The 22,372-nt window shown below is 42.0% G+C and overlaps 1 protein-coding gene across 3 annotated transcripts in view; it reads left to right on the plus strand.

The window, feature by feature from the left end:
* Positions 1–22,372, plus strand: part of IL16 (interleukin 16) — a 114,090-nt gene that overhangs the window by 30,859 nt on the left and 60,859 nt on the right. For all 3 annotated transcript variants that reach the window (XM_018066447.1, XM_013973065.2, XM_018066448.1), the window contains exon 2: positions 177–589. In XM_018066447.1, the coding sequence (XP_017921936.1) occupies positions 177–589 (413 nt within the window). The remainder of the gene's footprint in view (positions 1–176; positions 590–22,372) is intronic.

The raw sequence follows: 22,372 nt of genomic DNA on the forward strand, positions 1-22,372 counted from the left end.
TGGTAAACACTTGATCCCTCCATGTGGCTGGCACCCTGGAAGGGCCGGTCAATCGAATGATGATCTCTCCATCTGTCCTGCTTCACGCACATCGTGGCTCAGTTCCAGGACTTGTGTCTCGCTCCACTTGTCTGCAGCAAGTCCCATCGCCTCTTCCTATTTCCTTTCTCCTCCAGGGACCCACGAAGTGGTGGCTAAACCCAGTCCAGTCGCCACTTGTCAGCAGAGGGCCAGAGATCAGGAAAGGAAGAAGGGCAGCTTCCCCTCCTCCCTGAGGATGGAGCCGCACAGCCGTTCCGGAAAGAGCAGGAAATCCACCAAGCTGCGGTCCGTCTCCCGCTCCCTGATCCTCTGTAACGCCCGGACCAGCGATGACAGCTCAAGCCCCGACGAGAGATACCCTGACCCCTTCGAGAGTTCCCTGGGCCAGGGCAAGGAGGGAATTTTCCACTCATCTGTGCAGCTGGCAGACACGTCAGAGGCCGCACCCCGCAGCATTCCTGACCTCACACTGTCCTCTGAGGCCACACAGCTCCATGCATCTGGGAACGATCGAGGCAAGGCCTGCAGGAGGATGTTCTTCATGAAGGTGTGCCCGGGTGTGTGGGGCGGGAGGAGTCCCCGGTGGCTCCTGGGGCCATGAATGAAAGTCAACACATCGTCCTAGTCCAAAGTCAGGGAGGCACCGAGTTCGCATTCTGAACAAGAGCAGGGAAAAGGTGATCATGAAGGCTTCTCTAAAGAAGGGACATTCAGGACCTGAATGAAGAGAGCAGAGAAGTGAGTCATATGAACATCTGGGGGAAGAGCATCCAGGCAGAGGGAACAGCATGTGCAAAGACAGGAAGAGGAGAGTGTGCACAGAGTATCCAGGGAAGAGGGGAGTGGGAAGGATGGAGTCGGGCAGGGAGCCAGTGTCCACCAGACATGGAGCTTTACCCTCAGAAGGATGGGGAAACATGGGAAGATGGAGCAGGGGTGCTGGTGGTTTAATTGCTAAGTCATATCCAATTCTTTGCGACCCCAGGGACTGTAGCCCACCAGGCTCCTTTGTCCTTGGAATTTCCCAGGCAAGAATACTGGAGTGGGTTGCTGTTTCCTTCTCCAGGGGATAGTCCCAATCCCGCGATCAAACCCACATCTCCTGCATTGCAGGTGGTCTCTCGCAGGCGGATTCTTTACCAACTGAGCCACCTCAATAATTTTAACAAGCCCTCTGGCTCCCGAGCAAGGAGTGGAGCCTAGGGAGGCCAGTGAGCAGAACTATGACCATAACCCAAGCCAGAAGTGATGTGGTTTTACTGAGGGGGTCATGGCAGTGGTACTGTGGATGGTCAGGGTAGGTATTTACTTTCAAGGCACAGCTAGCACCATTTGTCCATGGGAGGATGAAAGGTGGCAAGTTTAACTGCAATTTCTGCCTTGACCAACCCCAGGGAAGGAAGATGGTGTATTCTAAGATGGGAAATATTCAGAGCTGCAGAAATGACCAGTAAAAGGTGAGATGCCACCAGAAGGACATAGGATTTGACAATGCCGGGGTGGGTGGGAGAGACTCCCAGGTGGAGGGAACTGCATGAGCAGAGATGCAGCAATGAGGAGGCCCCAGTGCTGATGCATGGGCTCCGTGCACAGAATGGTATGTCTGGAGCTATGTTCTGGGAGCCTGTCTAGTGGCAGGATGCTGGAGACCTGGGGAGGCCAGATGAACGGGCAGAGGGCAAGAGACTGGCAAGGGGTCCGGGGCAAGCCTCACCTTCTCGTCTCTCTGTGAGTCACGTGTGCACTAAATACTTTGGTTTAGATGGTGTTTTCACAGTTCTTTCTCATTGACCCTTTCCAGGGAAGAAGGAGATCACAGCAGCATTTGTATTTCAGGGGCAGGGGGATGAAGTACGGCCTAAGGGCTGGAGGTGTGGGCTCATTAGTCTGATTGCTTGGGTTTGAGTCCAACTTTCCCAATTAGTAAACTGTGTGTTCCTGGAAAATTCACGTTACCTTTAAAATTTTTTTTTAATTTACATTGAAGTATAGCTGATAAACTGGAGGAGGGCATGGCAATCCACTCCCGTATTCATGCCTGGAGAATCACCATGGACAGAGCAGACTGGCAGACTTCAGTCCTTGGGGTTGCAAAGAGTCGGACATGACTGAACGACTAGGCATATAGCTGATAAACAGTGTTATGATATTGATAGTATCAGGTTTACGGCAAAGTGATTACACATACAGATGTATCTGCATGCTAAGTCTCTTCACTGGTGTCCTACTCTTTGCAGTCCTATGGACTGGAGCCTGCTGGGGTCCTCCGTCCATAGGATTCTCTAGGCAAGAATACTGGGGTGGGTTGCCCTTTCCTTCTCCAGGGGATCTTCGTGACTCAAGGATCAAACCTGTGTCTCATGTCACCTGCATTGGCATGTGGATTCTTTTACCACGGGTGCCACCTGGGAAGCCCCTATACATGTATCTATTCTTTTCCAAATTCTTTTCCCATCTAGGTTGTTACATAATATTGAGAAAGATTTCCCTGTGCTACACAGTAGGTCCTTACTGATTGCTTTAACTTTTTGTGTGTCCGTTTGCTCATCTATGAGATGGAGACTTTTAGTAATGATACATACTTCAGATGAGTTTTATGAGGATACAGTTGTAAGTATTTACACAAGAAAATCCACCATGCAGTGCACATTGCTGTTGTTGTTGTTGTTTAGTCGCTAAGCTGTGTCAGACTTTTTTGCAACCGGATGAAATGTAGACTCCTCTGTCCATGGGATTCTCCAGGAAAGGATACTAGAGTGAGTTGTCATTTCCTCCTCCAAGGGATCTTCCCGACCCAGGGATCAAACCCATGTCTCCTGCATTGCAGGCAGATTCTTTAACATCTGAGCCACCGTCCTGTGTCAAAAGTGCCAGGGCAGAAAGGTACAAGTTGACAGCTGGTCCCAGTATCCTTTCCTGGAGTGTCCTCAGGAACACCCGCACCCTGACCCTCCTCACAGGGACTCACTACTCCCCGCCCTGGCTCCTACCCTGCCTTGCACCCAGGCGTGACTCCATTGGCCCAGGAGGACTCCTCAGCCTCCAGCAATGCCATGGTTACACTGATTTCAAAACAACGTCTGGAAAGAGGCCCTATGACATCATGCCTGTTTCTAGAAACGCCTAATATGAAAATTAAAAAAGAGGAAGTTAGATAAACAGCCAACTGAAAAAAGGAATAAAAGCCTTATTGGATGTGTTGTGTTTGGCATGACCAGGACTAAGTCAGTCAACGCCCAGGGATGTGCCAGAGCTGGGCAGGGACGTGTAGAATCTGAAGCAGACATTTGGATCTGCACTGTGCATTGAGGGTCCAAAGGGGCTTCTTCTTCAGGGTAGCGTCCAGAGCCCTGGGGAAGAGTGTTCAAAGTCAGATTCCCCAGCCTAGTAAATAGAAACTCAATGTATCAGACCTAGACTTTATTTTTTATTACTTTTTATGGACTTTTCTTAAAAAAATCTTTAATATGTATTTTATTTAATCCAATATATCCAAAACATTATTCATTAATATAAAATTATTATCAAATAATTATCCAAGTATTTTACATCTCTTTTTTTGTACTAAGTCTTTTGAAACCAGGCATATTACTTACATAACATCTCAGTTTGGACTAAAAACATTTCTTTTTTTTCTCTCTTTCTTATTTTTTAAATTATGAAAGTATGGTAACACATTTAAAAGAGACTTGGAAAGTACAGAACAAAGTTACACATAGTCCTACTATATATTGCAATTATTTTTTTAAGTAGATAAATTAAGATTTTTAGTTGGGGTTTCCGGAGAAGGAAATGGCAACCCACTCCAGTACTCTTGCCTGGAAAATCCCATGGACAGAGGAGCCTGGTAGGCTGCAGTCCATGGGGTTGCTAAGGGTCAGACAGGACTGAGCGACTTCACTTTCACTTTTCACTTTCATGCATTGGGGAAGGAAATGGCAACCCACCCCAGTGGTCTTGCCTGGAGAATCCCAGGGACAGGGGAGCCTGGTGGGCTACCATCTATGGGGTCAGAGTCGGACATGACTGAAGCGACTTAGCAGCAGCAGCAGTTTGGGGTTTCAGTATCAAACTCTGAAAAATTAATAGAATGAATATACAGAAAAGTAGAAGGATATGGTAGACCTGAAAATCACCCTGAACCAGTTCAACATAATTAAGATTTATACAATTTTCACACAACAGTAGCATACAAATTCTATTCAAGTTCCCATGGATTATAAACTAGGACACACTAGGACATATCCAGGGACATAAAACATGGTGCAAACTTTTCATAAACCTAGACTTTTCAAAGGAAGGAATGCACAGTCTTCTTGGCTACTCCAGACTCACTGTCTTTTTCCAAATGGAAAGAGTGTTTTTTAATGCCCTTTAAGTAGAATATGGAATGCATTGAGAGATTGGGATTGACATATATACACTACTGATACTATGTATAAAATAGATAACTAACTAATGAGAACCTACTGTGTAGCACAGGAAGCACTACTCAGTGCTCTGCGGTGACCTAAATGGAAAGGAAGTCCAAAACAGGAAATCCATATGGACATGAATTTGAGCAAACTCCTGGAGATATTGAAGGAAGAGGAGCCTGACATGCTGTAGTCCATGGGATCCAAAAGATTTGGACATAACTTAGCAACTGAACAACAAAATGTGAATGTATAGTTGATTCACTTTGTTGTACAGCAGAAAATGACACAACATTGTAAAACAGCTATACTCCAGTAAAAATTTTTTTGAAATTAAAAACATTAAAGTTACAAATCAAGGTAAAATATTTTTTAATATAAATTTATTTATTTTAATTGGAGGTTAATTACTTTACAATATTGTATTGGTTTTGCCATACATCAACGTGAATCTGCCACAGCTATACACGTGTTCCCCATCCTGAACCCCCCTCCCTCCTCCATCCCCGTACCATCCCTCTGGATCATCCCAGTGCACCAGCCCCAAGCATCCAGTATCATGCATCGAACCTGGACTGGGGATTCGTTTCATATATGATATTATACATGTTTCAATGCCATTCTCCCAAATCACCCCACCCTTTCCCTCTCCCACAGAGTCCAAAAGATTGTTCTATACATCTGTGTCTCTTTTGCTGTCTCGCATACAGGGTTATCATTACCATCCTTCTAAATTCCATATATATGCGTTTAGTGTACTGTATTGGTGTTTTTCTTTCTGGCTTACTTCACTCTGTATAATAGGCTCCAGTTTTATCCACCTCATTAGAACTGATTCAAATGTATTCTTTTTAATGGCTGAGTAATATTCCATTGTGTATATGTACTACAGCTTTCTTATTCATTTGTCTGCTGATGGACATCTAGGTTGCTTCCATGTCCTGGCTATTATAAACAGTGCTGCGATGAACATCGGGGTACACATGTCTCTTTCAATTTTGGTTTCCTCGGTGTGTATGCCCAGCAGTGGGATTGCTGGGTCATAAGGCAGTTCTATTTCCAGTTTTTTAAGGAATCTCCACACTGTTCTCCACAGTGGCTGTACTAGTTTGCATTCCCACCAACAGTGTAAGAGGGTTCCCTTTTCTCCACACCCTCTCCAGCATTTATTGCTTGTAGACTTTTGGATCACAGCCATTCTGACTGGCATGAAATCATTGTGGTCTTGATTTGCATTTCTCTGATAATGAGTGATGTTGAGCATCTTTTCATGTGTTTGTTAGCCATATCTGTATGTCTTCTTTGGAGAAATGTCTATTTAGTTCTTTGGACCATTTTTTGATTGGGTCATTTATTTTTCTGGAATTGAGCTGCATAAGTTGTTTGAGATAAGTTTTTGAGATTAGTTGTTTGTCAGTTGCTTCATTTGCTATTATTTTCTCCCATTCTGAAGACTGTCTTTTCACCTTGCTTATATTTTCCTTTGTTGTGCAGAAGCTTTTAAGTTTAATTAGGTCCCATTTGTATATTTTTGCTTTTATTTCCAATATTCTGGGAGGTGGGTCATAGAGGATCCTGCTGTGATTTATGTCGGAGAGTGTTTTGCCTATGTTCTCCTCTAGGAGTTTTATAGTTTCTGGTCTTAGGTTTAGATTTTTAATCCATTTTGTGTTTATTTTTGTGTATGGTGTTAGAAAGTGTTCTAGTTTCATTCTTTTACAAGTGGCTGACCAGTTTTCTGAGCACCACTTGTTAAAGAGATTGACTTTAATCCATTGTATATTCTTGCCTCCTTTGTCAAAGATAAGGTGTCCATAGGTGCGTGGATTTATCTCTGGGCTTTCTATTTTGTTCCATTGATCTATATTTCTGTCTTTGTGCCAGTACCATACTGTCTTGATGACTGTGGCTTTGTAGTAGAGCCTAAAGTCAGGCAGGTTGATTCCTCCAGTTCCATCTTCTTTCTCAAGATTGCTTTGGCTATTTGAGGTTTTTTGTATTTCCATACAAATTGTGAAATTATTTGTTTTAGCTCTGTGAAAAATACCATTGGTAGCTTGATAGGGATTAATTGAATCTATAGATTGCTTTGAGTAGTATACTCATTTTCACTATATTGATTCTTCTGATCCATGAACATGGTAAATTTCTCCAGCTATTAGTGTCCTCTTTGATTTCTTTCACCAGTGTTTTATAGTTTTCTATATATAGGTCTTTAGTTTCTTTAGATCAATATATTCCCAAGTATTTTATTCTTTCCATTGCAATGGTGAATGGGATTGTTTCCTTAATTTCTCTATTTTTTCATTATTAGTGTATAGGAATGCAAGGGATTTCTGTGTGTTGATTTTATATCCTGCAACTTTACTATATTCATTGATTATTAGCTCTAGTAATTTTCTGGTGGAGTCTTTAGGGTTTTCTAAGTATAGGATCATGTCATCTGCAAACAGTGAGAGTTTTACTTCTTCTTTTCCAATTTGGATTCCTTTTATTTCTTTTTCTGCTCTGATTGCTGTGGCCAAAACTTCCAAAACTATGTTGAATAGTAGTGATGAAAGTGGGCACCCTTGTCTTGTTCCTCACTTTAGGGGAAATGCTTTCAACTTTTCACCACTGAGGATAATGTTTGCTATGGGTTTGTCATATATAGCTTTTATTATGTTGAGGTATGTTCCTTCTATTCCTGCTTTCTGGAGAGTTTTTATCATAAATGGATGTTGAATTTTGTCAAAGGCTTTCTTTGCATCTATTGAGATAATCATATGGCTTTTATTTTTCAATTTGTTAATGTGGTGTATTACATTGATTGATTTGTGGATATTAAAGAATCCTTGCATCCCTGGGATAGAGCCCACTTGGTCATGGTGCATGATCTTTTTAATGTGTTGTTGGATTCTGATTGCTAGAATTTTGTTAAGGATTTTTGCATCTATGTTCATCAGTGATGTTGGCTGTAGTTTTCTTTTTTTGTGGCATCTTTGTCAGGTTTTGGTATTAGGGTGATGGTGGACTTCTCCCTCGACAAACACAAGTACTTGGACAACCAAGGTCAAATAAGTTCTTGGGTTTCTTTCTCTCTCTCTATCTCTTTTTTAAAATATTGTTTTATTTGGCTGCTCCAGGTCTTAGTTGGGGCACACAGGGTCTTTTAGTTATGGCATGTGGGGATCTAGTTCCCTGACCAGGGATCGAACCCAGGCCCCCTGCATTAAGAGCACAGAGTCTTAGCTACTGGACCACCAGAGCAGTCTCTGCTATTGGATTTCTCAGTGTTCTGCACTAGGATGTGGGGGCCCTGGCCCTTGGCCACCGGCCATGCTCCTCTTTCTTCTTCTACCCCCTGCACTGCCCAGTACCACAAGAGGTCTTACCTGCAAGCACGTGGACACCTACCATTCTCTAATCTAGGAAGTAACCACCCTGGCATCTCTCCAGCCTCAGACTCTACACAGATTGGTATTATTTGCTCTTGATCAGATAGATCCAGGGGAGAGAGATTATGTAGTTGGGGACACAAAGGTCTCTGGATGCAGTCTGACCCTTCCCATCTCATTTGTATCTCATTTGTTTCTCAGTTTCTCTCTAGCTAAGTATTAGCAGATCACCAAAGAGGCCTGAAGCAGTCTTTATCCATCTGAGAGCTGGCGCTCTTCATGGCACTGGATGAGATTGGGTACTGGCACATGCTAGTGACTCTATAAATATTGTGGAAAGAATGGTTGCATAAATGAACATAATGAGGCCACCCTTGACGTCGAGCTTCTATTGACATAGCCTGAGCTTGCATTGGTGTTTTTTTTTTTTTGGGGGGGGGCCAACCCATGGGTTTACATTGGACATTGCTTTTGGCATTCCCACTGGTTGGGGTCTGGAGTCACTGGACACTCCTTCTGGGAACAGGGCGGCAGCAGATGAGACCAGACCTGGGGCAGGTCCTCCCTTTGGGGCCGCCTTCCTAAGAGGACTCAGGATGCTTTGATCCACATGGGAACAGCCTTCATTTTGTGGAAGACCCTGCTTCTCTTTATGAATTCAAATTACTGGTTAGGGCAAGTCATCACTCGCGCAGAGTGACTCAGGAGGCACTGAGGTCGGAGCAGCCGTCTCAGTCTCTGGCATGTGCTGTTGGGTGGAGAGAGGGCGGTCAGGGCCCTCTGAGAGCAGACGGGTCCCCTCATTTAGCTGCCTGCGAGCCCGCTCAGCCTGTGGCTTTGAGGCCCAGGCTTCCTTGGCAAGTGGGAAACCCAATCCTTTGGCCGCCTGCCCCTTCCTGCCACAGAAGAGCAGCTTGTGGAGACTGAGAGCAGCCCCTGGGAGGGATGGTTGGGGTTCCAGGACTCCCACAGAGCCAGCCGCATCCCCAGTGTGGGGGGAGAATGGGGAGGGAGCCTAGGTGGTCCACGTGCAGGAAGCAGGAGGGGCGGCCCACAGGTACAATTTGGGGCACTTGCCGCTTCCAAAACTTCACGTGATTTCTGGTCGCTGTTTCTGCTGTCAAAGACATCTGGAGCTATTTGCCTGGAAGCTGGTCTTTTGAGTTTCATTAGTTCTGACAGGACAGCATTTGATTAGGGAAAAGGGGATTGGTGGAAAGAAAAGCGAGAGAAGAAGGGGTATTGTGAAGTAGCAGTAAACAAACCATCTACCTTTCCTACTCTGTGTTCTTTCTTTTATTTTTTTAAGATTTTTTTAAAATATGGACCATTTTTTAAAAGTCTTTATTGAATTCATTACAACATTGCTTCTGTTTTATGTTTTGTTTTGTTTTGTTTTGTTTTGTTGGCCATGGGCCAGGTAGGATCATAGCTCACCAGTCAGTTCTGTCGCTCAATCGTGTCCAACTCTGCGACACCATGGACTGCAGCAAGCCAGGCTTGCCTGTCTGTCCATCACTAACTCCTGTAGCCTGCTCAGACTCATGTCCATTGAGTCAGTGATGCCATCCAACCACCTCATCCTCTGTCGTCCCCTTCTTCTCCCCAACCAGGGATCAAATCTAACCAGGGATCAAACCCACATGCCCTGCCTTGGAAGGCAAAGTCTTAACTACTGGACCACCAGGGAAGCCCTCCTACTCTGTTTTCACTGTGGCTCTTCGTATGTACATTTCAAACCACCTAAAGCTTCTCCTTATTCTTCGTATCCAGCCCCCTGGTTACTGGGATTCCCAGATGGCTCAGTGGTAAAGATGTTAGGCCTTAAGTCTGCCACTTTATCACAGTAAGTCACTTTACTGTCCCCCTTCACATACAAACCTTCAACTTGGGAACTTTCAAAGATGCAAACGTACATGCTCATGTCCCATTGCACAAGTTAGTTCATGCGCCTGGCGTACACTGTCATTGTGTGCATCCTCTACAAGTGGTTGTGCTTGTGTGCGATTTTACTGTACAGTACTGTGTGGATGGCATCACCGACTCAATGGACATGAGCTCGAGTAAACTCTGGGAGTTGGTGATGGACAGGGAAGCCTGGCGTGCTGCAGTCCATGGGGTCGCAAAGAGTCGGACACTACTGAGCAACTGACTGACTGACTATATGGAGAACAGTAGTGCAGGATCTTTATTTCAAGCCCAGGATGCCTGGAAGCAAGAGGGTAATAGAATTTAATCCAACAAGTTACCAGAACCTTTGTCATCAACATCAGGTGTGAAGGACATCTCAGCTTGCCCTCTTCCTCCTACTGCTGACGACCCTTCAGCTCTACCATCTCCCACCTCCTCTCCCTCCTCCAGTCAGTAACTCTTCTTGCCTGTTCACTCGATGCCAGCCCCTGTGTGCCAGCTGTTGTACTGTATTCCTGTACTTCTCAAGATACTATACTGTAAGATTTTAAATGGTTTATTTTTTGTTTTGTTTTTGAGTGTATTATTTGGGTGAAAAGTATTATAAACCTATTACAGTACAGTACTATATAGCCGACTGTGTTAGTTGGGTACCTAAGCTAACTTTGCTGAACTCATGAGCAAATCGTACCTATGAACACGCTCTCAGAATGGAACTCATTTGTATGTAAAGGACTTACTGTATTTGTTTTCTGTTTGTTCACTCTATTTCTTGTTCCTTCGTTGCTTTTCTTTTGCCCTCCTGTGGATTACTTGCACATTTTTCAGGGTTCCATTTTGATTTATTTATAAAATTCTTCAGTATATCTCTATACTTTTCACTGTGGTTGCTATATTATCAAATTGTATATGTATTGGGTATTACCATATTGATAAATACATTTTCCTATTTTGAGTGAAGTGTAGAAAACTGACTTCATTTATACCCCTTTACTCTCCCTTGTCTTAAATATTTCCTCTACATCCATTGAATACCTCATCAGGTGACATTATAACTTTTGCTTCAACCATAAAATATGGTTAAAGAGATTCATGAAGAGAAAAACTAATCTATTATGTTTACTCCTTGGCTTCCCTGGTGGCTCAAACAGTAAAGAATCTGCCTGCAGCTGGAGAGGGTGTGGAGAAAAGGGAACCCTCCTACACTGTTGGTGGGAATGCAAACTAGTACAGCCACTATGGAGAACAGTGTGGAGATTCCTTAAAAAATTGCAAATAGAACTACCTTATGACCCAGCAATCCCATTGCTGGGCATACACACTGAGGAAACCAGAATTGAAAGAGACACATGTACCCCAATGTTCATCGCAGCACTGTTTATAATAGCCAGGACATGGAAACAACCTAGATGTCCATCAGCAGATGAATGGATAAGAAAGCTGTGGTACATATACACAATGGAGTATTACTCAGCCGTTAAAAAGAATTCATTTGAATCAGTTCTGATGAGATGGATGAAACTGGAGCCAATTATACAGAGTGAAGTAAGCCAGAAAGAAAAACACCAATACAGTATACTAACACATATATATGGAATTTAGGAAGATGGCAATGACGACCCTGTATGCAAGACAGGAAAAAAGACACAGATGTGTATAGTGGACTTTTGGACTCAGAGGGAGAGGGAGAGGGTGGGATGATTTGGGAGAATGGGAATTCTAACATGTATACTGTCATGTAAGAATTGAATCGCCAGTCCATGTCTGACGTAGGGTGCAACATGCTTGGGGCTGGTGCATGGGGATGACCCAGAGAGATGTTGTGGGGAGGGAGGTGGGAGGGGGGTTCATGTTTGGGAACGCATGTAAGAATTAAAGATTTTACAATTTTAAAAATAAAAAAATTTAAAAATTTAAAAAATAAATTAAAAAAAAAAAAAAAGAATCTGCCTGCAATGCAGGAGACCCAGGTTCGATCCCAGGGTTGGGAAGATCCCCTGGAGAAGGGAATGGCAACCCACTCCAGTATTCTTGCTTGGAGAATTCCATGGACAGAGGAGCCTGGTGAGCTCCTGCATGAGTCCATGGGGTCACAAAGCGTTGAACATGACTGAGCGACTAACCCTTTTACCCTTCTGCTGTTCTTTCCTGTCTGAAGTCTTCAGCTGTTTTATTATTTTCTTTTTATTTGGATAGCTTCTCTGAACCATTCTTTAAGGGTACATCTTCTAGCCACACATTCTTTTAGTTTTTCCTACCTCTGAGAATATCTTTATTTTCCCTTCATTTCTGAAGGGTCTTTCATCTCGATGAATATGGGATTTTTAGTTGGCAGGAAATTTTTCTGTTCTTGAAAAATATTGTTTCCTTTCCTGTTACTTTCCATGTTTTCAGATGTGAAACCTGTCTTTTGACTTGGTCTTTTTTGGGGGAGGAAATAGTGTATCATTTCTCTCTCCCTTTTTTTAAAGAACTTCTTTCTTTGTCTTCAGGTTTGCAGAAGTTTAATTATGAGGTATCTAATTTTTCTGAGTTTCTTATATTCAATTCTCTAACCTCCATTTGTTTCTTAAAAAAAATTCTAGTTCTTGGTTGATGTCTCTGTTTTTCTTTGGTATCAAGAGAATTTGTCAATGATGGTTGAAGCATTTTTACAATGACTGCTTTATATCCTCATCAAGTAATTCTGACATTTGATTCATCTTGGTACTGGCATTGGTTATTGTCTTTGCTTATTCAAATCATGTCTTTCCTGGTTCTTGATGTTAGAAATGACTTTTGGTTGTATCTTGGACATTTTCATGATTATGTTGGGAGGGGGTCTCTTGATCTGGTTAAATCTGCTCGTTTAACATATAGTTCTGTACTGCTCTTGTGGGCTTTTGTAGTAATGACATTTTAGTTTTCAGAGCCCTTGCAATGCTATTCTGGTCTGCTTCATTTTTCTGGCACAGCTAGATTTCTCCTTTACTCTCTGCAGCTCTACCTCTCTGGCCTGCCTGGTGTCACTGGTGACCATCTGCCACTGAGGGTGGGGATGTGCAGAAGCTGCTGGGCCTGGATCTCTTTGGCCACCAGGTGGACTGCAGAAAATGAAACATGCAGCTGATCCCTCCCCAGTAGATAGGTTGACTCCTGCTTGTGCCCAGTAATAGAATGGGGTCTGGGTCAGCCTGGGGCTTGGCTGCTGTCACTGCTGCAGGTAGATCAGACCACCTGCCCGTGATGCTGGAGCTGTAGGACCGGGGCTGGGACACCTGCCACAGCAGGCAGGTCACACCTCCTGTTAGTTGCTTGGTTGTAGGGTAGGGGCTGGGGATTTTGCTAGGTGCTGGTATTGATGTTTCCCATTTCCTGGTCTTTTGAAAGACCAGAGAGAGCACTGTTGCTTGTTTCCTGTTTCCTGTCTGCCTGCTGGCCATGCTGGGTTGCAGGTCTCCAGCACTTGGTCTGGGTGTATAGTCGTTCAGTCACTCAGTCATGTCTGCGTCTATGTAACCCCAGGAACTGCAGCTCGCCAGGCTCCTCTGTCCATGGGTTTCTCTAGGCAAGAATACTGGAACATTCTTCTCCCCTGAGTATGTAGTACTTAATGAGATAGCACAAAGAATTCATATTATTATCATTCAGTAAGTGTCGGGGTCTCTTGCCAGTTAGCTTCTTCTTGCTGGCATTCAGAATCTTTTTATTATCTATTGAGTAGTTTTCAGGGTATTTAGTTGTATTTCTAAGGGAGAAGGAAAGTGAGTTGACCCTATTGTGTCTCAGAACTGGAAATCGCAGTTCTACTTTTTAAAAAAAATTTTTTTTATTGGAGTATAGTTGCTTTACAATGCTGTGTCAGTTTCCTGCTATACAGCAAAGTGAATCAGTTATGTATATACATGTATTTATTCTCTTTTGGATTCCTTCCCATTTAGGTCATCACAGTGCCTTAAGTAGAGTAGCTCAGTGCTAAAGAATCTGCCTACAATGCAGGAGATGAGGCAGGAGTCATGGGTTCGATCCTTGGGTTGGGAAGATCCCCTGGATAAGGAAATGGCAACCCACTCCTGTATTCTTGCCTGGGAAATCCTATGGATAGAGGAGGCTGGCAGGCCCCAGTCCCTGGGATTGCAAAGAGTTGGACATGACTGAGTGACTAACACTTTCACTTTCACTTTTTCACTTTATTATTTATTTCATTAGTGTTTTGAGGTTTGCAACATACAAGTCCTATACATATTTTGTTGCATTTATACCTAAAGTATTTATTTTTGAGTGATCGCAGTGGGTATGCATTTTAATTTTGGTGTCCACGTGTTCATTGCTAGTAGATAGAAATGCTATTGATTTTTGTATGTTTATTTCGTATCCTGTGAAGTGCTGAACTCATTATATTTCGAGGAATTATTTTTATAGATGACTAGGGATTTTCAGCATAGACAATCATGTTGTCTGCAAATGAGGATGGTTTTTCCTCTTTTCTCATCTTTATGTTTTATATTTCCTCTTATTGGCTAATTGCCCTACTTTCTGAACAATAAAAAAAGTCATTGAACATTTTCATTCCAAAAGCACTCTTTCCTGGCTTATATTATTTTCAGGTGATTTGCTCTATTTTAATTAATAAAGCCACAGGTATTATAATTATTTCAAAGTCATGTTCTTGTTTAAATTTACCCAAATATTTACTCTTTCCTATTATCACCATTCTTGGTACTATAGACTTTCAATCTGGGATCACTTTGCTTCCCCCTAAAACATTTCTTTGGGGGATTTTCTTTAGTGAAAATATGCTGGTGGCAAATTTCCTCAGATTTTCTATAAAAGACTTTTACTTTACTCATTCTTTAAAGGTATTTTACCTAGTGTACAATTTTATGTTGATGGTTATTTTCTCTTGACACAGTGAATTAATTATTTCACTGTCATTGGACATAAATAATTGCAGTTGAAATGTGAGTTTTAAGTTTAATTGTTGCTTGCTCAAAGATTGTCTTTTCTCTCCAGAGAAACCTTTAGTATATTTTGATGTTTAGTAGTTTCACTAGGAACTACTAAGTGTGCATTTCTCTCTGTTCATCTTATTTGAGATTCATTGGGTTTCATTGATCTGTGGGTTGATATCTTTCATCAGGACTGGAAATTTCAGACATTATCACATGCAACATGTCTCTTCCAGTGATTTCTAGTCCCTCTTTCTGGAACTTGGATTAGATGTTATGCTTTCTCACTCTGTCTTAATATTTCTTAATCTCTTTTTCATATTTTTCACCTCTTTTTGTTGCCATCTGGGTAGTATATTTTCTTATCCATATTTCATTTCTTTGATCTTCCCATCAGTGTCATCCAACCTACTGTTTAAACTTTTTGCTTATTTTTTAATATTATTAATTTTATTTTTAACTATCTTAGTTCTTTTTCAGATCTCCTCAGAAATTTTCATAGTTTCTCTCTCCTTAAAATTTTCAGGCACTTCTTTTATTTCTTCAAAATATTAAATATATATTTTTTAAATTTTGCATCTGATATTTCCACCATTTGAAGTCTTTGTAGGTCTGATTTTGATGTGTATTGCTACTTTGGTTCTCTCTCATGGTGCCTTGTTCCAATGTGTGTTTTACATTAGACAAAAATTAATTCTTACTTTTTTCTCTGAAATCTCATAAAATCTGTCACTTTTTCTGCCGGACTCTCAGTGACTTAAGTCAAAGCTTGTTCCTTTCCCCAGAGAAGATTCGAATTTGCTTCCACCAGGTGGTTGGGACACTACTAACCTGGAACCATTTTAAACTAAATTCTCATCTAGAGGTTTTTAAAGACATCCATGTGGTATGAATTAGGGTTGCCAACTCTTGTGAGGGCCATCTGGTAATTATTATTCCCCAGCAAATCAGAAAGGCTTTCCCCCCTTCCATTTAGGGCCATTTCCAGACTGATAATTTTCATGCAGTTCCTGAGAGTGGGATGGATTTACTTCCAGTTCACATTTAAAATGAGGTTAAAATCCTTTGGGGCTCCCTCCATGTAAGAGGAGAATCCTATTAAACTTCTCATCTTGAGAAGGAACTAGGGCTTCCTATCTGCTCCCAATACCCATAAAAGCTATAGAAGATGAAGTTTACATTCAGTCAGTTCATAAAATGATTCAGGGCAACAGCCAGCTTCGGGGATCTGCTTACTTCTCGGGAAAGTTTTGGTGCAGCATTTATTTACTTTTTAGCCTTTGAGAATTTCTTACTCATTTGCTATTTCATTGATGCATTTACATTTCCATCCAACACTTTTATTTGTTGTAAGCAGAGGGATCTAAGTAACAAATTCATCCTACTTCCAGAAACAGAAACTTCCTGTTATAACACCTTTTTATTTACCTTTATTTTAAAAAATTTTTTACAATATTGTGTTGCTTTCTGCCATACAACAACATGTATCAGCCATAATTATACATATATTCCCTCCCTATTGAGCCTCCTTTCCCTTCCCCCATACCATCTTATTCCTCTAAGTCATCACAGTATGCCAGGCTGGTTTCCCTGTGTTATACAGCAACTTCTCACCAGCTAGCCATTTACACATGATAGTTTATTTATGTTAATGCTACTTTCTCCATTCATCCCACTCTCTCCCTCCCCAACTGTTTCCACAAATCCATTCTGTACATCCATGTCTCCATTTGAAAGCAACCTAGATGTCCATTGACAGATGAATGGATAAAGAAGATGTGGTGTATATATGCAATGGAATATTAGTAAGTAAGTAAGTGTTAGTCACCCAGTCGTGCCTGGCTCTTTGTGACCCCATGGATTGCAGCCCACCAGGCTCTTCTGTCCATGAGATTCTCCAGGCAATGGAATATTACTCAGCCATAAAAAAGAATGAATATGAATCAGTTCTGGGGAGGTGGATGAACCTATAGCCACCATACAGAATGAAGTAAGTACACAAATGTTCAGTTGAAATGTTCACTTGAAAGAGAAAAAATAGGTATCTTATATTAACTCATATATGGAATCTAGAAAAATGGTACTGATGAACTTGCTATAACATCTTCAATCGCTTCCCCATCATGGAACATTTCCCTTCATGTTTTCTATTACAAATAATGTAGTGATAAAGATCTTTGTACACACACCTTTGTGTATTTTGCCGTATTATTTACTATAATACATTACTATAATACATTTCTAGACTATTAAAAGGAAACAATAGAATTGAAAAATATTTGAGAGATAGATTGACACTCTTGTAACTAATTGGTTTCTCAGGGTTCTTGCTGGTCAATGAGCCAGGTACTTTGCATATATTATTTCATCTTTCCAAAAATCCCATTGTGATGTAATATGATAAAAGTTCCATCGAGGGGCATTTCTATTAGACAATTAGAAATACAGACTCTGTTTTTGGAGAAAAATAGCCACTTTTTAGAAAAGTGGTATTCCCTGGAGTTGTTTTAAGATTTAGGGTTGCTCTCCCAAAATTAGTAAAAACAATATTTTTTTAACCACACAATATAATTTGATGATGTGTTTGGAAAAACAAACATGTAAGAATAGTTGAGAAGAAGAGTAATGAAGGGATGGTCTTAGCAGGATGACTTTGTAGACATATATGCACTACTGGGTATAAAATAGATAACTAATGAGAACATACTGTATAGCATGTATGCAATGCCCTGTGGTGACATAGAGGGGATATATGTATCTGTATGGCAGAAATTAACACAACAATATTGTAAATCAACTATATTCCAATTGAAAAAATATATATAGATAACCATCTCTCTCTACATTTAAGCCTTCCTTGACTCTTATTGGGAAAGAAAGCCCATTATTGCCTGAGGGGCAGCTATTTTGCATGGAAACATCACTACAGAGATAGTGACATCTATATTGATTCTTGAAGAATGAAGAATAGTCAAGATGGGTAACAGCATAGATAGGACAGGACACAAGAGGGTCCACTGATAGGAAGTATAACTGGATGCAATGGAGGCTTGAGTCAATTTGGATAGCATTAGAGAAGGAGGGGCCTACAATGATATGCCAAGGAGTTTGAATTTGATCTTGAATCATCATAGGTTTAATCAGGAAGTTGCATGAGTATCATCTGCATTTTTGTAAAATCATGTCAGCTGAGTGCAGAAGCATCAAAGTGCAGACTGGGGACAGGAAACTTGTGAATCAATGAATGAATAGGTGAATATTCCATTTTAAATTGTTTTGGTAAGATATAATTCACACACTATATGGTTCGCTTACTTAGGGTATACTATTAAGTGGTTTTTGCTTCCCAGGTAGTGCAGTGGGAAAGAATCTGCCTGCCAATGCAGGAGATGGAGGAGACTCACGTTCGATCCCTGGGGTGGGAAGAGCCCCTGGAGAAGGAAATGGCAACCCACTTCAGTATTCTTGCATGGGAAATCCCACGGACAGAAAAGCCTGATGGGTTACAGTCTGGGGTCGCAAAGAGTCAGACAAGACTGAGCACACACATGGTGGGGGTGTCAAGTGGGTTTTAGTGTATTTTCAGAGTGGTGTAACCTTCACCCTATCTGATTTTATTATTTATCAGACTGTATCTGGTCTTAGTTGCAGCACTAACAGATCTTTGTTGCAGCACCAAGGCTCTTCATTGCATCATGTGGAATCTTTGGTTAAAGCGAGAGGACTCTAGATGTGGTGTGCAGGCTTAGTTGCTCTGCAGTGTGTGGGATCTTAGTTCCCTGATCAGGGATTGAACCATGTCCCTTGCATTGTAAGGCAGATTCTTAACCACTGGACTACCAGGGAGGTCCCACCACTACCTGATTTTAGAATGTTTTCATCACCCCTAAAACCACCCATTAGCAGTCATTCCTCATTCCCACCTCCCCACTGCACTACTGATCTATCCATAACCCTCTGCTAATCTATTTTCTGTCTGTATAGATTTGCCTATTTTGGACATTTATTATACGTGGAATTTTATATGTGGTCTTTTGTTACTGACTTTTTGCACTTAATGTTTTCAGGAATCTATGCCTGCAGAATATATTAGTACCCCATTCCTATTTATTGCCAAGTAATATTCTATTGTATAGATATACCACATTTTATTCACCTTTTCATTTGCTTATGAGTGCTCGGTTTTTTTCTGCTTTGAGGCTATACTTGTAGGTCTGTGATTTATCTTGAGTTAATTGTTGTATATGGTGTGAGGAAGAGGTTCAACTTCAATCATTTACATGCAGCTATCCAGCTGTACCAGGCCACGTGTGAAAAATATTCATAAGAATATTTTCCTAGACCTCATAGGCCATTGTAATAGTCTAATCTAAAAGAAATACTATGAACTAGAATGTAAGCAGCAAGAATGGGGAAATTTGAGAAGGTGGAATTATAAGGACTTGGTGGCTGTGGTCATGGAGGGACCACAGGAGGAGGACTTTTGGAGGACTCCTCAGTTTATGGTTTCCACCCTTCCTCTCCGTATCAGGATGCATGTGGCCTCAGCATCCCACATGACGACGTGACCACCCCAGAACCAATCTGCTGGGGATAGTTATTTATCTTTATGACTTAAAGTTCAAGTCTACTGCTGGGTGATCAACCCAACCGCAGGAGACAAGCCTTGACCAGGAGGGCAGTGAATTCTATTTTGTGGCTCCTTTAGACTAGAACAGCTATAGCATCTCAATTCAAAAAGAAAATGGGAAGGCTTGTATTTAAGGGGAGTACAGTCACCAAACTCCAGAAGCATCAAGCTGTGTCAGCAATGTTGGGGGTCTGTATGCAAAATGAACCCTTCTTAGAGAGTAATAGAGCCTTCTAACTTTGGGGGAGGAGTTTAGAATCCAGAATAATGTTGCTTATAGTACAAAATGCTGCAGAATTCTGCATTTTCATTCTAGGTTTATTCCTTGGCTACATGTGGATTGTGGCTTTTTTGTTTTTTGGGTTTTTTTTCCCCCATTTCTTGAGGTTGGCTGTTCAGTCCTAGCAAGTTACATGACTGGTTCTTACTTGAAGAGAGCTCCCTGGTGAGTCTACCCCTTTTCCCACTCAGGCACCAAGGGGACAGATACCTGTAGAGATTACCACCCAGGTAATGATGGGGCATGCCACCCACAGAACTGTGGCTCTGCGTCACAGCCTCTGATGAGAACAAGGAGCAACGTGTCTGGAAATGACTTTGCCAGCCTATGACCTCAGTGACAAACCCTCGGCCTCAAGAGCAGCCCCACCTTGGGAGCAAAAACAGAAGAGTTTTGTTCTGTGGGCTGACAGGGGAGCTGTACTATGCAAGCATTCACAGGGGCTCCTACAGAGATTCCTTTGATGAGACACCACTCCACCCAGGACATCCTTGCTGGAGACTAGCCAGGCTGCCCCCAAGAACCAAGGGAAGATATTTTCTCCTCGTGAGTGACCTTCTGCAATGTGATCACTTCAGAGAGGACAACAGCCATTTGAGTCTTTAAACATAATCATCCATTATATTAAAAAGTATAGAGCTGAAAGTGATTATAGAAGCTGTTAAGTTCACCCCTTCAGCCTACAAAAGAGGACACTGAGATCAAACAATTAACTGACCAGCCTAGGGTCGTAAGAGGCTTAGTGCTGCTCATCTCATGACCCTCTTTTCTGCTCTAGGCCCACTGTGATTTTCTGGTGAGGGAAACATTATGCTCAGGGTTTTATGAATTAAAAAGAGTGAATATATACCTTGAGATGGTCCCAGAGTCTGGATGAACACTGGATCCTTGTCAATGTCCAGGAAATAGAAGATCCATAGAATTTGTGCCCTCTTACGTGCATGCTAAGTCGCTTTAGTCATGTCCAGCTCTGTGCGACTCCATGGACTGTAGCCTGCCAGGCTACTCTGTCCATGAGATTCTCCAGGTAAGAATACTGGAGTGGGCTATCATGCTTTCCTTCCCATTGAACTTGTGCATTGCCTCTATTTTGGAGCTTGTAGGGGCCATATAGATGCTTTGTTTGTTAAGATTCAGCACTGAATATTCATTGGAAGGACTGATACTGAAGTTGAAGCTCCAGTACTCTGGCCATCTGATGCAGAGTTGACTTATTGGAAAAGACCCTGATGCTGGGAAAGATTGAAGGCAGGAGGAGAAGAGGGTGACAGAAGATGAGATGGTTGGATGGCATCACTGACTCAATGGACATGAACTGGAGCAAACTCCAGGAGATAGTGAAGGACACCGAAGCCTGGTGTGCTGCAGTACATGGAGTCGCAAAGAGTCGGACATGACCTTAGAAACTGAACAAGACAAGATTTTTTGATGTGGACCATTGTTTTAAATTTTACTTGTATTTGTTTTATGTAATTGAATAACAATGTTGTGTTAATTATTGCTATTCAGCAAAATGACTCAGTTATAGATAGAAAGATAGATAGATAGATACACATTCTTTTTCATAATCTTTTCCATGAAAGTTTATCACAAGATATTGAATATAGTGCCCTGTGCTATATATAGTAGGATCTTTTTGTCTATACATCCTATATATACTAGTTTGCATCTGCTAATCTCAAACTCCCAACCCAACCCTCTCCTGTGCCTACAGCCCACCCCCTTGGCAACCACCAGTCTGTTCTTTATATCCCTGATTCTGTTTCTGTTTCATAGCTGGGTTCATTTGTGTCACATTAGAAGTTGGGTGTGGACCATTTTTACAGTGTTCATTAAATTTTTTACCACATTGTTTGTGTTTTACTTTTTGTTATTTGGCCATGAGGCATGTGGGATATGAGCTCCCCGACCAGGGATCAAACCTGCATCCACTGAGTTGGAAGGTGAAGTCTTAACCACTGGACCACCAGGGAAGTCTCACTATGTAGCTTCTTACATACACATCTGATAGAAAATTGCTATGTGGATCTCATCTTCTGTTTACGGTAGTACATTTCCATTCTTCCCTGTAGCAGTCATCCAGAGAGCAGATTCATAGCAGAGGGTGTCAAAGTGAAGCACCTCAGTCTTCATGACTATCCAAGAGCTTGACAGCAGCCTGGTTAGAGGCAACTTATCAAAGCCTCTAGGTGTTCAGTTGATGGCTTCGTGGCAGAGGCCACATGTCTCATGTCTGAGACAGCTTTGGCCACAGGACATGGAGTTGTGAAGGAGAAGGACTGGCCCAGAAAGCCTTGGCCCACAGAAGAGACTCCACGGCTGGTCTGTGCACAGTGAGACTACTGCTCCTGAAGCCAGGACAGTTGATCTGACTGGCTCTATTTCTTTAAAGGCTAAAGTCTTGTAAGATTCCCTCCTCTGGTTGGACTGCCCCAGTGGCATTAGTGGTAAAGAACCTGCCAGACAAGGCAGGAGACGCAAGAAACATGGGTTCATTCCCTGGGTCAGGAAGATCCCCTGATGGAGGGCATGACAACCCACTCTAGTATTTTGCCTGGAGAATCCCACGGACAAAGGAGCCTGGTGGGTTACAGTCCATGGGGTTGCAGAGAGTTGGACACAATTGAAGCAACTTAGCACACACTTCTGGATGTGACATCGGCCATTTGCAGGTAATCTGGACCAAAAAAAGAAAAAATGCTCCATTTCTATGATTTTTCTGCCATCGATTGGCTTTTTATGTCAAACAGTTTAAAAATAGGGCTCTGTCAAGAGGATTAAAATAAAGA

This window comes from Capra hircus, chromosome 21 (genome assembly GCF_001704415.2).
Source record: "Capra hircus breed San Clemente chromosome 21, ASM170441v1, whole genome shotgun sequence".
Classification (NCBI taxonomy): domain Eukaryota; kingdom Metazoa; phylum Chordata; class Mammalia; order Artiodactyla; family Bovidae; genus Capra; species Capra hircus.